Source organism: Acanthaster planci, linkage group LG01 (genome assembly GCF_054643075.1).
Source record: "Acanthaster planci isolate LZ-2023a linkage group LG01, COTS_SCS, whole genome shotgun sequence".
In the NCBI taxonomy this organism is placed as follows: Eukaryota; Metazoa; Echinodermata; class Asteroidea; order Valvatida; family Acanthasteridae; genus Acanthaster; species Acanthaster planci.
This window is the reverse complement of record NC_141777.1, coordinates 11,169,904-11,186,829: the sequence shown is the minus strand read 5'-3', so window position 1 is coordinate 11,186,829 and position 16,926 is coordinate 11,169,904. Positions and strand designations below refer to the sequence as shown.

The 16,926-nt window shown below is 40.1% G+C and overlaps 1 protein-coding gene across 1 annotated transcript in view; it reads left to right on the top strand.

Annotated features, from left to right (window-relative positions):
- Window positions 1-6,870: 6,870 nt before the first annotated feature.
- LOC147800338 (xanthine dehydrogenase/oxidase-like) overlaps window positions 6,871-16,926 on the top strand; it is a 30,360-nt gene continuing 20,304 nt past the window's right edge. The window contains exons 1-11 of the mRNA XM_087144305.1: window positions 6,871-7,024; window positions 11,066-11,123; window positions 11,652-11,748; window positions 12,524-12,632; window positions 13,068-13,256; window positions 13,438-13,494; window positions 14,009-14,089; window positions 15,597-15,741; window positions 15,943-16,110; window positions 16,414-16,490; window positions 16,721-16,817. Of these exons, the coding sequence (XP_087000431.1) occupies window positions 6,959-7,024; window positions 11,066-11,123; window positions 11,652-11,748; window positions 12,524-12,632; window positions 13,068-13,256; window positions 13,438-13,494; window positions 14,009-14,089; window positions 15,597-15,741; window positions 15,943-16,110; window positions 16,414-16,490; window positions 16,721-16,817 (1,144 nt within the window). The 5' untranslated portion in view covers window positions 6,871-6,958. The remainder of the gene's footprint in view (window positions 7,025-11,065; window positions 11,124-11,651; window positions 11,749-12,523; window positions 12,633-13,067; window positions 13,257-13,437; window positions 13,495-14,008; window positions 14,090-15,596; window positions 15,742-15,942; window positions 16,111-16,413; window positions 16,491-16,720; window positions 16,818-16,926) is intronic.

The following is a 16,926-nucleotide window of genomic DNA, read 5'->3' as shown; positions in this document are numbered from 1 at the left end:
CATCTCGGAGATTACCATTTGTAAGAACAAAGTTTCGTATTAGATTCTTAAACTGTTTGGAAGTTATTGACCGATATATTGACTTGAAGTAAGATTTCAGTTTAAGCATTTTAAATGTATGTGAACCTCGACCTTTCAGTAACACTATAAGTAAAGCTTAGACTTTGACCAAACTGACAGATATGAGAAATCAATCAGATGCACCAATATAAACTCTATACTCCCTTAGTTCATGAAATACAGCTGGTAGAAGTTGGTCTTTTTTCTAAAAATACAATCGATAGTCATTTGATACCTGATGACGTCATTGCGAGTCACATTAAACGGTATATACTTCTCTGGAACTAATTATTAGACCGCTTGTGTTTTTAGTCCTTTTATGTCAACTAGAAGGTGCCTGTGACCGTGACATATACTTCATCCTTCACCGTCCCATTAGTTAATTAATTTTAAACATAAATTCACCTGAAAAGCACAAAGGAGAGTCTAACAACATTTCATTTTCTTCAAAATGTAATGTTTAGGCCAGACGGCAATTTGGCATGTTACCATCTTTGTCTTGTTTTAGATTGGAGAAACGGAAACTATAGCTGTGATTTTGTGACCACAAATCAAACAGGTCTGTCTGATATCAGTATTTTGTGGCATGGCCTTTGCTCTTGATGACAGCCCTGATGTGTCTTGGCATGCTGTCCACTAGCTAAGTTCCGACATTCTTCTGGTGTCGCTGCTGCCCACTCGAGACGCAAAAAGTCAAACAGTTTTGCTTTACTTGATGGCTTATGGTCTTGCATTTTTGGTTTTATACTGTTCCACAAATTTTCAGTCGGGTTCAGGTCTGGTGACTGAGCGGGCCAGGACATGATCTGGATGTTGTTATCAGCCATCCATGTCTTGATTTACTTCGCTGTGTGACAAGGGGCACTGTCCTGCTGAAAAGAAAAAAAAAACAATTCTCAGAGTTTGGAAACAAGCACTTGGCTGATGGCAGTAAATTTTCCGCCAGACGTTGTCTTGTATGTGTTCTGGTGCATCCGTCCTTCACAGAGCCGAATTTGTTCAGTACCAGCTTTACAGAAGCAACCCCATATTATCACAAAACCACCACCAAATTTCACCGTAAGAATCAAACATTCAGGTTTGTAAGCTTCTCCAGACCTTCTCCTCACCATCACTTGTCCAGGAGTAGGAAACAACTGGAAATTAGACTCATACTTGAGCCCAATCATCAACCGTCCAATTCTGAAAACGGTACTCGAGTAGTACTCGAGTACGAGTACCGAGTACGAGTACTACAACACTGGTGCTTCTGCAAACTGTAGCGTGCTCTTCCTCTGCTTCTCACTGATGAAGGGCTTCTTTCTGGCCTTTTGTGACTTCAAGCCAGCTTCCACGAGCCTGTTACAGACTGTTCTCGCTGAACATCTCACAGTGGTTGAACTTTTCCCACACTTTCTTGAGATCACTGGATGTCAATTGTCGATTTTTGAGGCATGAACGGATAAGACAGCGGTCATCTCGAGTGGAAGAAAGTCGTTTCCTGCCTCTATCTGGCTGCAGCTTGGTGTTTCTGTGTTTCTTATGCTTCTTCTCAGTGTAGTGGACTGCAGTTGTCGGAACATAGAGCCTTGTAGCCACCTGTCTCTCACTGTAGCCTTCAGCCAGCAAAATCAGGATGGAGTTCTTTGTTGTTTCGCTCAACTCTCTACTTTTTTGGCATGATTAACTGAAAAATTGTTCCTGTCAACCGCCGTACTCTGAGTAAAACCATTATACCGCAAAATCAGTGTTTTACAATATTTTTAATGACGTCTGCATAATTTAAATTCTTTTGGAACAGTGCTCTCATGGTCAATTTGAAAAAAGAAAATCGCCATAAAATGATGGTTTTGAAACTATCCAAAAGGAATTTGGCAGTAAAATGGATAAAATTTGTACTTTTTCCAGTTTCTAATTCTATCAGCTGAAAATAATTTGCATACATGTATGTATTAAAATGACTCAATATAATGTGAAACTTGGCAAAACATTAGTGGTCCAATAATTTGTTCCAGAGCTGAATATTGAGCGATAAAAGTTTGTGTTCTTGTCAAGTTTCAAATTATACAATATAACATCTCGGAGAAAAGCTGGGGAGAAGCGTCTTTCGGGAAAAAAAGGAGAAAGATGGACCATTATGATAACATCCCCAAGAGGCGATCCAAATACTGAATAAACTAAGTTACAGTGTACTGTACTTTGCACTGGAATATCCGCCTTGTGTATACACAGAATTCACGATTCACACGAATTAAATAAGTCATCGTGAAAGATATTGTTGCGTGTTGAACTTTTACAGTAGGGCAAAAACGTTACATACACTTGGTAGAGAAACAGTTTCCCTCAAGTTTTTGCCGTATGAAATAGTTTTGCCAACTTTTTTTTTATGAGGTTAGGCCAATTGTATCTCAACTTTTATTATTTATCAGTAATTTAAGCTTGGTCCTTCATGGGTCATGTTGGTACTCGAGTCTCTTTCGTTTCTCCCTTTTTTTCTGTTTTTCCACCGGCAGCATTCAAGTATTTTGCCTCTTAAGTCTCCTACTCATCATCCCCGTTATTTTTCCCCTTGTCCCCCGTCCCTCCCAACATTCCGTCCTCCCCATTTCCCGTTTTTCTGTGTTGCTTTTGGGAATATAACTTGTGCGCGTGTAGTATATTGTATATATTTTATGTTTAATATGTGTAGTTGTACTTTGATTTGTTTAATGTAATTTTAATGTATTTTTAGTATTTGTATATATTACCAAAAAAATCCCCGTAATTGGCGGGCAGCCGCTGTTGGTGACTTAAATAAATAAATAATAAATAAACTTAATGTTAATCAATTGAAAAAACTCAGATATATTTATTATGGTTCAATGTATTAATATTTCTGAAAAATCCTTTTTTGTGAGAAATTTAACTCTACCCCCTTCTTGTGGTTCAAAAACACTTCAGAAAGTGGTGCACTGCAACTATGAGATGTGATTAGAAATACAGAAGGTGGCATTCAATGTTGGGATTGGAGAATGTAAAATTTTGATTTTTTTGTAAACATAAATATGAATCATAATAGTATTATATACATCTCTGGGTGTTTTCATTTCACGCATACATCATGTACATTAGGTAGAGACCCATCTTGTCTGTCCTTATGAAAAGAACAGTTGGTACGAATGCGTGAAGCTGTGAAATTCGAGGAAAACTGTTTTTGTACTACCAGGTGTATGCAAACTTTTCGCCCCAACTGTACATGTTTGTATGAAATTCTGATCCCAGAAACAGTCAAACAAGAATATACTTGGGCATTATGGGTACTTGTGTGCTTATTATCATTTTGTTATATTCCACTGAATCTATCGACAGGCATATTGAGCCACACAACTCACAATGCCGAAGTACTTTCGTACAAAATGTATCTTTTCTTATAAATATATAGGAATAAACTTGTTAATTTAATTAAGCAGAAATAGGCAGCTGCATTTTTTCTGAAGTCGTTTATAACAGCATCAACCAGCCGATCATGCCTTCAACCACTGCAACCGCAAAGGGATTTTCGGTTTACCAAAGCTTTAACAAGGTGGCATTTAAGAAAAGCTGTTATATATGTCTTTCTCCACAGCAAAATATGAAATCTGAAAAAGGGTTTTGAAGGGTTTTACGGGCTTTTAATCGATTCAAAAACGGATGGAGCTATATTATTTCACATTTTATTAAATAAGCAACTGCTATAGGCATTGATTTAATTCGCCTCTGTGATTCAAAAGGATCTCGAGTTGAGTCTTTTTTCATTAGGGCATTGGCAGATCGACGGCCGGGTAAAATAGCAGCCATGCCTCCAACTATTAAAAACGGAGCAATTTTGTAACTTTGTTTGCACTCCATTTTTTATTCCTTCCAAAAGACTTGTTTAATTAAAACAGAAATAATCCCCACCATTCTGATCCCACCAATTTGATCCTGGGTCCGCCCTAGCATGGAGGTCGCATTCAGTGATGTCAAAAGTCGATTTGATTACAAATACATACAAGTTTTTCTTAAGGTGCAGACTAAAGCTGAGTTGAATGATATCACAGGAGTTACTTATTTCAGAGATTTGAGTTGAATTGATATAAGCAGCCAAAAATATCGGGCCAAGCTGATTCGAGGTAAGTCATGAGTCCACTCAAGTTAACCCTTCAGCAACCACGCAGCATCGCGATATGACCGATTTTCTGTCCAAACGACTTTCATTTGAAACCTTTTCGACGAATGTACTGATAAAAGTGGGAGTAAATTAGGATATGGTGAAGAAGGTTTTTTTAGGAACTTACTTTATAAACGTAGCATGACATGCAAAGCTTTTGTTTCTGTTACGCCCCAACTATATACCATCAGTCTCAACTATAGTTGGGCCCGTCCCAACTAGAGTGCTACAGTTGGGACGCCCCAACTACAGCAGAGAGGCCCTGTGTGCATGATGTGCCCAGCATGTGCCAAAGTCATATTATTTACAAATGCCGTGTCACTGGACATAAGGCTAGATGAACAGATGAAGTGCCACATTTTAGATGAATTGTGTCAAGTGTGAGACACATTGACTTGGATAATGTTGAGACAGTTCCAACAGACATTGGTCAAAAATAGTTGGGCCAGCCCAACTGCAGCACTACAGTTGGGACTGTCTCAGCTATAGTTGGGACTTATGCTACAGTTGGGGCGTAACATTTTCCCCTTGGAGTGTACTAATTCCATGGCAGTGTAAGTAACGTGGTCAAAGTGAATTTGACAACACTGATGTGTTTTGACATATGAAGGGTATATGTGTGTATTACAAAGTGCTTTGTCATCCCTACCACAACCTCTATCCCCAGTTCTAACCCTTATTGTATCCCATCCACGTAAACCTAAAATAACCCTTACCCATCGAAAACAAGCATGTGGAACGCCCCCAAATCTAACACGTACCCTAAGAACCACAGCAACAAACTATTACTTAAACTATGAATTGGTCAAATTCAGAATACCAGAAAAGCATCAATCGGGTTTCAAAAGCACTAGCTCTTGCAGAAAAGGCCAACAAAATACCACTAAAACTCATCCTCATGAAAACGCAGCTACTTTACTGTGCTATCCGCCTCGAGCAGAAGCACCCCTTATCGGTTGAAAAGAGCTGCTTTGGTCAGGAGTGTTCAATTTGTTGGTAGCGTGCACTTCCTAGTCTCTCGTGTACCAGCGAAGTTCAGTTCCGACCAAAGGAGCCACCGTTGCTAAGAAAATAGCGTCCTTTCTTGGTCCCGCTCGAGGCCCATAACTCAGAATATTTATCAAAAACGGATGCACTTCGTACAACTTGGAAGATTGCACAGTCGCTGATTGTAAGTCATCGACATGAGTTTCCACTTAGATATTCCGAGGCGCTAGCCAACTATTTTGCTATGGATTACTTCACTCTTTTTGGCTCTTTTTATCTCATTTTCTGCAGCTTTAAAAAGGAAGCGACCTTCACAAGGTAAGAAAGCATGGATAAACGTATATTTTCCCTAATTCACCATTACTGTGAGTAGTAGCCTATGTGAACTCATTCGTCAATTTCACTAAGTTATTCCCCAAACAAAACGGTCCATATATGTTCGGTGAGAGTGTCCGTGTAATATCAAAAAGGGGCATTCAGTATGTCATTATCAAAAAGTTTCAGTTGAAAGTGGTCACACAGTGCAAAATAGGATCTTTTTCTTTTATCTACTCGAAAATAATATTAGGGACCATTAAAGATGAAAAAGTTAAGGATACATACACGTATGTGGCTTGGGTTCCCGCCGTTATTTCAATAAACACCCTTTGTACAAGTGTACCCCTTGTTTGCATGTGTGGGATAAAAATATCCATGAACAATGTGATTTAACCATTCAATTTGTTTTCGAAATTACGTACCTTATCGTGTATTCTCAGTTGGCTTGTTGACTTATGATAGCCTATGTGAATTACATTATAAGTAACCAGTCCCGAAACCAAAGTTCAACAGTAATTAGGAACCCCATAAACACAATGAACTACGCTGAATGTGGACATAGGAGGCTGTGGGCATCATAGGACTTAATGCCTTCCCAGGGCTTTCAACCCTGGGAGTGTAGACAACCAGCCCATGTGTTATTGGGACGTTCATATTCTCATACTTTAACATTTATCTATATGCAAAAGTTTACAAGTTTTTATAGTTGCGTTGTTCTAAGATGGCACTGGAAGTTACTCAAACTTTTGCAGCAGGCTGGAAGCATTCCCAATAAGATGGCAGGGGCAGATCTTTTTCTTCGACAGGTACCGTGTTGTAACGGATTTTGTTTTCGTCCAAAGACTCACGTTTTCAGCTGATGTCTTGCTGTCATTTCTCCACAATTTTTATGAGGACCAGAGACACCCTTTCATGAAAACGTTCAGCTTTCAGGTGGCCAAAGCGCGGTTGGCCTATTCTTTCCATTTACGGTGCTCAGAGAATAGGATGAACAAGCGTAAGAGTGAAAACTATAAAGCAATGAAAGTGTCACAATAAAAACAATTAGTTGGATTGAAACTTTAAACATTATCAGATTATGTGGATACAAATATTCAAAAGGCAATGGTACAGCCGCGGTATTTGTAAATAATGTTAGCTTCCCTGCATACAGACATTATACAAAAATTATTTTAAAAAGTCTGTACGCACTACGAAAGGAACTCCAATAAACATGCAATGTTGCATATTCCTGAATTTATTTATATCAACACGATCCCCTCAGTCTCTTAACTGCCGCGACAATGGTAGATTCTTCATTTTATGCTAATGAAGGTCGTAGTGCCAAACCCGCCCTTCTGTTCTGATCAGTAGTGAGATAGAAAGAGCATTCATCGCCTGCTTTGACGAATTGCACTCCTGACACCTTTCGAGACATTCGTCTCACGAACAGGTTCTCACACAGAAATGGCTTCCAACGAACCGAGTCAGCTTGAAGTCAACATGTTTGTGTTCTTCTGTAACGGCAAAAAGGTATGGTTTTTCTTATCCACAAATAGGCCCCGTTAGGTCATAAAATGTGATATACAAGAGTAGTTTGAGTATGGCAACACCCACGGCCATCTCGCGCAATACAATGGGTTGTAATGTTCACGCATCATTGTAGGCGAATTTACGCCTGACATTAGCTGTCTATTTCCATAAGTATGAATTTTGCCTTATAAGCTATAACTTAACGAAAAATTAAGTCCTGAAAACGACCGATAGGAAATGTGCTAACGTGAAGAATCAAGTTGCGACACAAACTTAAGACGCAAGTAGCTGTCAGTGGATAAATGGCAGACTGCAAAGCACATATCTTTTGCGAAAGTGTGGTCCTGAAAAGGACCAATTGGTTTATGGGTGTTCTTCATGGCAGCTCAAGAGTTGCAACTTTTGGTAATTTCTCAAAAGTAGAGTTTCGTATCCAGCAGGGGGGGTAGGAGTGGCACCTTGCCCCCCCCAACGGATTGAAAACAAAAATTATATATCAAATAGCCTCAAACCCCTTAATAAGACAACCCTTTAAAAAGCAAGGATGTTGGGACCGGGAATAAGGCTTTTTTATACTCAAACTACAAGAAAAAAGGAGACAGAAACAATAAGCTTTTTGCGTGTGTCTGAGAGCCACAGCTTCGGGTGTTTATTCTCAACTTTCAACCAGAATACCAAACTGCTGCAAACCGGGACAAAAGGCATTACCTCTGACCTCCTTGAAAAACAATGAACCGTGTTCCCTTCACCTCCTTGACTACAGTTTAGATCCCAATGGCAGGTCTTTTACCTGATTACCAAATTAGGTACCATAATTAAAGACACCGAACGATACCCATGATCGCTATACACATGTGTACTTCCGCGGCGAACGAGCTCTTCGCTGCTTTAGTAGTCGATAGTGGAGAGTTCTGGAGCACTTTTCCCCTAGGGACCTACCCAACCCTAAAAAATGAAAAAAATCTTTAAAAATTTCTACCTCCCCCTCTTTCCCTCCCTCCCCCTCACTCCTCACTAACGCTCTATCAACACCACCCCTCCCCTCATTCTCACCGCCGCTCACACTCTCTTAAAAAAATGGGTGTTAAAAGAAAATCATCACACCTACATACAAACCGCCAAACCAAAAATCGAGATGCCAGACCAAAGACAAAACTCTGAAACCGACATCAATCATATCGACGGATGTATTGCATGTAATAAATGCAACCATTGCAACAATTGTACAGATTCCAAATGTTGCGATCATTGAGAAAATATATAGGCCTATAGATGAAACAAATGTCACAGCGCTATTCACACAGTTTTTATAATGACGACGACAAAGAAGAACGTGTGTTGATCATGATGCCAAAAACGGTCTGCTACGGCATAAGTCCAGTCTATAAATTTGGCACCAAAGAAAAACTACCCAAATATCGTTGGACATCAAATCTTCTATCAACTCCAAGAGCCTATGATCGATATACTCGACCATTTAAATTTGCAGCTTAAATACAGCGGCACGCAAACGACTAAAAAGTCTAAAAAAAACAAAAAAAAACAACGATACGATCAACGCTTACAAAGTCAGTCGTGATTTAGGTGGAGTCATTCATCTGCCCTAAAGACGTCTATTATGGTACAAATGGATCTACGTCTTGCGGCGCTAGCGTTAGATATAAAATCGAAAAAGCTATCTTAAAGATCAACAATGCCAATGCTACTACGATCAAATCAATTATATCATTCAACATTCCACGAGACAAAGTATCGCGAGACCCCTTTTGTTCTCGTATAGCAATGTATTCCGAGGTAGGAAAAAATTGTATCCAAAATACAACCCGAAAATTATCATGAAATGATTGATTCTGCGATCAGTACTTTTTTGAGGAGCTAAATGCACCAGACGCGTTTTGTGACCGAGGCGAGACCAAACTAAAACCAATAGAGACCTCTTTCGCTGTTTGTAGCGAAAGAGGTCTTTTTGATGTCAAGCAACCAAAGTAGACATACAAATCCCAAAGTTTGATGTCAGGCAACCAAAGCAGACATGAAAATTACAAAGTTTGATGTCAGGCAACCAATGTTAGATACAAAAATCCTAAAATTTGGTTCAAATCTCAGTACATGCGAATCCCAAAGTTTAGTTCAAACGGGGCCAACGCTGTATAACTTGCTCGACGGTCCCAAGCGTTCTTGCACCTGTGCACACTTAAGCCACACTTAAACCATGGCCGAACGGTCGACAGAGAGCCAAACTTGAAATTGATCAAACTAACAAAGGACAATGCGCTATAGCTTGAACATAACATGGTAACCTTTTTCAGTCCTCTCTTCAGTGGCAATACCTGTCATAATCATGGCTCATGAATTCTTGCACGGCCCAGTCATAGGAACTGAAAATCACACGCTGCAATATTTAATCTTTCCCATGACTGGCTTTTATTTGCCATCAATTCTTGCCTCTAAATGAAGTTAGATTCACATGCCATATCAGCACGGCATAAATAAGGGAATAAAATGTGCTTGGCCGTTTAAGACGGACTAAGGAAAATGGACGCGACTAATGCCAGAGCTGCAGGCGAGGGCATTATCAGCGTTAAGTCTCCTGAGGTGGTCTTAAACTAACATTAAGACCGGCCAAGCACAAAACAGGTGTCTCACTTGAAAGATAAGTATTACGAATGATATTCGAGAGACACAGGCAGAGGTTTGGACGGCAATTTTGCAGATTGTCCCCCCGCCAAGAGCCCTGTTATTTTCCAAGGGTCCAAACTAACCAACCAATTCCAAGTCCAAACCAACTAACCAATTCTCCTCCAGGACCCATGACATATGTTTACACATATCCCAGGGATCTTTGCCCTTTGAAATACAAAACCACAGTTTCATCTCATCTCTGTAACTGTACGATTGACCCGATACAAACCCATGCCGGGCCCCCACTTGTATGTCAACTGGGATTTAATTTAGTGGAATTTGAAGCCATTTCCAGCTGCCTGTTTTCTTTTTATACCAAGAAAGAGATTCAAACAAGTAGGATCATTTTGAAGGGAGGGTGGGGATGTGCTCACTCAGTAAGTAATTTCTGCAGGAAGTGACAGTCTATTGTTTGCTTTCCTAATCTGCCAGCTTTTAACCTGGCAAGGGAAATTGGGTCACTATATATAGACTTTTTTACCTACGTGACTAAAAATAAACAATACCACCACGTGTGGACCGCCTTCGCCACGGTGATTGCATATATTCCTACGGGCAGCTTCAACCACGTTTATCTTGTTTATGTTGAATATGTAGATAACCATCACAACACTATGCACTCATTACCATCACAACATAACATAGGTCAAGCACGATCGTGACATCACAGGAAAAGGTCTTTAGAGGCCCCACGTTCGTGCGCTGACACTGCGCTGTACACTCTCAGTGAGGCGATCTTCTAGAATCATTAGCCAAAAGGCTACATTTCTCGATGGGTGCTTAGTCGCACCTTTAATCCAATGCATTGAAGGTGCACTTTCAATTTGAAACACAATGCATTCTGTTTGAGCCTTGAGTTCATTGTTTCAAAAGACCTTCACTGTGGCTTGTACAAATAGGTTTGTGCCTTCAATACGGGCGATTCACAATAGTGCGCCTCCAAGAGTTTGCAACATGTTGGCCAATCACAATGCGCTAAATCTGTCAGCCCTTGCGAAACGCGCATTGGGTCGACAGATTTCGCTCGGTATGATTGGCGAGTGTGTTACAAACGCTTGGAGGCGCTTTATTGTGAAATGCTTGTATTGCGCATACATCTCACACATCACAGGATATCGCGCTGTTCATAATTTTGCCGTCGTATTTCGTTTTAAAAACAAAATCGGCAGTGCAATAGCTCGCCTGTGTTTACACAGATCTTACAATGATGAAAGCTATAAATCAAAGAAGTCATACTGAACGATTTTTCTTTTCAAAATCTATAAACGCGTTTGTATGAAATTCCAATTTTATAGAAGACTTTACATCGACACCATGGTTCTTGCTAAATTTCATTTCTTTCTTCTTGTGTCAATCCAGGTAGTTGACAAGCATGTTGACCCACAACTCACATTACTGACCTACCTTCGAACAAAATGTATCCTTTCTGAAAAAATATTATGGAATAAGCTAATAAAGCACAAAAAAGCAGCTACGTCTTCAGTAAGGTGGTGAAAACATCATCAACCAGAGGTTTATGACTTCAACCACACAGTAACAGAATTCCGCCTGCAGCTCTAAGGGTAACTATGACTTGCTGCTGCATAGCCCACAGTCTCTTCACGGTTTTACAGATCCTTGCAAGAGCAATTTATTTTTAAAAAAAAATACCCAGAGGATTATGGGGGCTGTTTCTTCGCGATTATTGATTATTGCAGAATATGGATTAAGGTCGCGTGAAGTTAATTGTGGGGAAGGTTGGATTCAAATAAATCAAATAACACAAGAGTAACTTAAAGTGAAGTCCTTCATACCAGCCTAGAATAAAGCCTGTCTCCACTTTCATATCCTGTTGAGAACAATGCAGCATCTCGTTTCTGACAAAAGACTTCAAGTCGATAATGTTTCCACAAATGCAATGATAATATCAAATACATTGTGTTAATTTCCTGAGTGACAAACAAAGTGCTTCTGACAGGAAGTAAGTTAGGATGCGGCGAAGGAGGTTGTGGGGCGTGTACAGTGATGCTGTCCAGGTATTCTGCCAAGGACCAAACGATCCGGTACGTGCTTTCTTTCAGTAACATCATAATCTAAGGTATACCCTCTATTTCCCCATTCTCCCTTTGCAGTGCATCAAATCCTCTACAGCAGTGTAAATTGATCAAGATGGATTTACTACACAACTTGGTTTTGGCATACTGAGGAGGTTTTGCGCAATGGTACATTTGCACTGGTATAACCCTATCTCTAACCCTCTCCCTTACACCGATTATATTTTTATAATTAAACTATAAACTAATCCAATACTCATTCAAAGCAAATCTACGAAACGTCCTGAAACTAACGTAACACATACCTTAAAAACCAAAGGGAAAATATGTAACAATCTCTGGGAGAGAAAGATATGACAAAAAAACAAATAGCTTCCCTCAAAAGAACGACTCCCTGTCCGAGAGAGCAATGCAAAGAGTTTAATTCCAAAAAAGTTGCAAGTGAAGAGTGCTCTGCACGTCATTGCCTGGCCACTGAAGTAGACAAGGTTTAAATTGTCACAAGGGTACGGGGAAGATAACCCTACCTGGAGCGTTTAGACATTTATATTACAGTCACCCATTTAGAATGGTAACTTTTGAACATTACTACACTCGTTTGTTGTATTGTAAATTGTATTATGCATCGCCTGTGTGGAGGAAATTTGTGCACTAAATTAGTTTTAAATGCGGGGAAGAGATTATTACTAATAATTCTAAATGTAGTCATATAGTCAAGTCAACGCGTGACTTTGCCTTCCTCTAAATGTGAATATCATTTTTAAAATGTTTGTACGCTTTCCAGTCACTTCGCAGTCAATGCCTGCCTAATTCCTATCTGTTATGTGCATGGAATGGCGGTTACTACGGTTGAAGGCATTGGCAGTACCAAGACTAGACTACATCCGGTACAGGTAAGTGCAAAAAGTTACTTCCTTCAAACTTTAGTCTGCAGTAACTCCCCCCCCCCAAAAAAAAATAAGTATACAAATAAAATGATAGATTACTTACACCATTTAAGCAAAATCTTAGGGGCTCAACTGAATCCCCAATTTTTTTCGAGAATACAGAGATTTAAATAACGTTCATTTTGCCCAGAACGGGTTATTCGTAATACCTTTAAAGGGAAATAATACGGCCCACTCTTGTTGCGGGATTCACCCATATAATTGACTTTTCCTTTCCAGTTTCCATCCAGGGCTTCACCTTTCAATATTGTTCATTGTTGGCTCCTGGGCTCACGGCTTTTCAACAAAACAGCTGCAAAACTAACCAATCAACCAATCAAAATGATTCACCAACGAATATGGGAACAAGAAAGAGAAATACTTTGGTGTCATTATATACAGGAGCGCCTTGCTAAGGCCCACGGCTGTCAGTGTGGTTTCTGCACTCCGGGCTTCGTCATGTCAATGTACACGCTGCTTAGGAACAATCCACAGCCAACTATGGAGGAGATTGAGAGTGCTTTCGAGGGGAATCTGTGTCGCTGCACAGGCTACCGCGCCATCCTGCAGGGGTACAAGTCGTTCACTAAGGTCAGAACTACACACCATGAGGCTGAATAATGGCCAAGGCTTAATTGAAATTCCGGCACTAAACCAAATTAACATGGCCTGATATCACTGTAGAATCAACACTTTCTGAGTTTATAAATTCACAATCTATCACTCTCAGACGAAAAGGCAAATAAAGAATTTCAAAAACATATTTTTGTAGGAAGGATGCTGCGGAAGTAACAAGAACTGCACTGGCTGCAGTGAGGTTGCAGATGGGGTAAGTAAGCGATAGTTACATTAACTTGAAAGCTTAGCCTTCTACTCACGAACCATCTCCATGATGAATGCTACAATTACGCAAGCGGCTAATGAGGAAACGGCACTCTCATTCTGTGCAGCTTATGCCCTACTAATGGTTTAAAATTCCCCATTGAACCATAGGTAACAAGGTACCCATCAGAGGTTGCAAATAGGTAGTCATGGTGATTAGCGAAATCAACCTTAGTTCACATACATGTATTACTAAACCATACCCCATCAAAAACACATTAAAATTCTGCAATAGCAGTACTCCAGTCGATTAAGCAAGATTGTTAGGTTTTGGACATCGTTTATACCTAGTAATGAACTCTTTTATTTTGCCGACGCGCAGGTCTGCGGGGACGCGCGCGCTGACCAGAAACTGGAGACTTTTTTGGCCTTAGGATATGCTTTTTATTTGTATTAGTCATGTTTTGATCTTTGTAGTTTTGTTCGTTTCAAATGGGTGCAGCTTTTCTGTTCGACTCCAGGTGTCTACTAGCTTGTTTGATCCCAGTGAGTTTGTACCGTACGATCCTTCTCAAGAACCCATATTCCCGCCGGAACTCATGGTAAATATCTTCAACACTACTTTCTGCTCCGAATCGTGGCTTAATGAACGCTGCCTAAAATGAGGCAAAAACTTTTATGTTGTCCTCAGCCACCTTTTTAAAATGCAAATTCTTCTGCATTCCGATACAAAACTTGATTTTACCGTAAAGGCCTACGTCTGTTCCTTGCTCTATGGTGTAACGAATGACGCGTGGTTTTCTAGACCTGGCAATAGTGAACTCTAAGTAGTGAACACTGAACACACCCACTGTTGCGTGTAGTCATGTCCAGGGGAGATGTTGACTGAGGGGAATCATTAACAAAATACGTAAGTCACAATGATCACAAAGTTTCAATTAAATACCGGTCTAAGACTTGGAATTTTGAAAAAGTTGAAATGTGGCCCAACCAACGACGAAACTCAATCTTCAAATAAATCACTTCTACAAAATGAACGGTTTGTTGGCACCTGCTAGCTATACAATTTTTGTTCGATAACACTTTGGGCCGCCGCTTGTGCTCTCACGATAGCCAATGCGTGAAATTGACAATTACGAGGTGCCCGTGACGTTGATGTTGGGAAGGTAGCGACCGTTAAGTTTTGTCACCAACATGTATGTCTTTAAATCCGTGGCGTAAATTTGTGAGAAAAAAATTCTGGAACAAATTGACTGGCAGACCCTTAGGGGAGGGATAACTTGTCCGACCATGTTCATGACACATAATGTAGCACATTCCTGAAGAATCTTGCATCAGAACGCCATAATTGATGTTTTTTATTGTTCTCTTATGCATTTTGATTGTTAGAAAGTTCGAAAAATATCTTCAAATCCTCTTATATTTTCGCACCACGGAAAAGTGGGGGATGATTCAATAGCCCACCCCCTGGTCAAAAGTGGAGGGGATATATATACCCCATTCCTCGTGAGTTACGTCAGTGTTTTAACCCTAAAAGAGGTCGGGTTAGTTTGGCAGCCGGGGGGTGGATTCCGCCCCCAACCCTAAGAACTCGGCTGTGCCAGGCCTGATTTTTAAAAATTTAGCCCGTATAAACACTCTTTATCATTATAAATATGAAATTTGGACTCAGTTGAAGGTATGGTTTTGTTGTTATAAGTCATTTGAAGTTCATGGCTACATGCGTACCAGTACGCGTGTTTAGCACGGCGGTGGAAAAAGCATACATTTTTTGGCTGACCTGTCTCGAGAAAAGGCGCCCTACGCGAGAACAGCATGTTAAATTTTTGCAAAAATAGTGTAAAAATGACCGCAAAGAATTACTCTAAAAGGTCCTAAAGGCTCAACTCAACAAAAAATTGCAGCGCGTCAATATCGCAAAAATTGTTGAGGGAGTGGCGACTTTTTATTTATTCAACAAGTTAAGACTGTTTCACGCCAATAAACGAACATGTATTTTTTGTTATCCAGATTTGCTCGACTCAAAGAACACTATTAAATTGTTGGGTGAAATTTTACTAGAGAAATGCCCCCATTTTTCAAATGACCAATTTTCATTTACTTGAATAGCTCAGGCACAGAGAAGAGCCTACCAAATTATTGAAATTCGTCAGTGAGCAAATTACTTGGTTTCGTCCATTTACAATGCAACAAGTGCTCGACATAAAGGCCAAATACCCAGAAGCTAAGATGGTGGTAGGAAACTCAGAAATTGGTGAGTGAAGCTGAATCTTCTGCACTGAAAACAACATACAGAAGTACCCAGAGAGAATATGTATCCCTTCCATTTTAGAGCAGGAAAGATAAAGTTTATTCTCCAAGCAAGAAACATTGAACAGGTGGAAATTGCCCCTAGAAAGTTTTTTTTTCTTTGGGAAAATTAACTTTTCCGGTTTGTGTGTTGCATTAATCTAAGGTGTGGAGGTGAAATTTAAGGATCAAGTCTACCCTGTCTTGATTGACGTGAATCATATCCCTGCTTTGACTGAAATCAGTACCACGCCCACTGGAGTCAAAGTGGGAGCATCTGTGTCTCTAACTGAACTGAATCACTTTCTCCAGTCGGTTATGCAAGCACAGCCAGGTAAGCATGCAGGAAAAGACTGGTAGACAACAGAAATCGACCATGTTACGAAGAAGGACTGTGGAAGTCCCGATCTGTGCGAGTGGGAGTAGAAATTATCAGAAAGATCACTGCAATTTCATTTAGGAAGATCTTTGGCTGCATTTGTTTGTCTCGCATCAGTAGTAAAGGCTAACAAATGTTCGAACAAATATTTTTCAAATTCACTCTGTGAGGGAAATAACTGTGAAAGCATCCTTTCCAAAGCACAAACCGTATGATAAGTGACCATTTTTGGTTGCGTCTTTACACATTTTTCTACAGAGCATAAAACTCGACTGTATGCAGCCATTGTGGAGATGCTTCGCTGGTTTGCTGGACACCAGATCAGAAATGTCGCCGTAAGTAGTCTTATACGTTATCAACTTTTATGTTCTTTGCAAGATGATGCACCAATATTGCACTATACACAAGAAGATCGTTGTCCAACAGCTTTTTAAATCCATCCATCAACCCTAGATTTCGTATTACAGAACTTAAATGAAACTGAAGTTAAGATAACTGCACATTTTCCCATCTAATTATTAGGGCTGTGTTTGATTTCTATAACTTGTTTGACATTAAATTTTAGTCGCTCGGTGGCAACATAGCGACTGGAAGTCCCATATCCGATCTGAATCCCCTGCTGATGGCTTCAATGAGCACACTGCAGCTTGCATCTCAAACAGGTAATCACAATACACAGCTACGGGCACGACAGGATAAAGATATTGGGAGGTGTAAAAAGATGCGAAGAAGTCGTAAAGTTGGAATATCCACATTCCTGCTGGGTTGTGG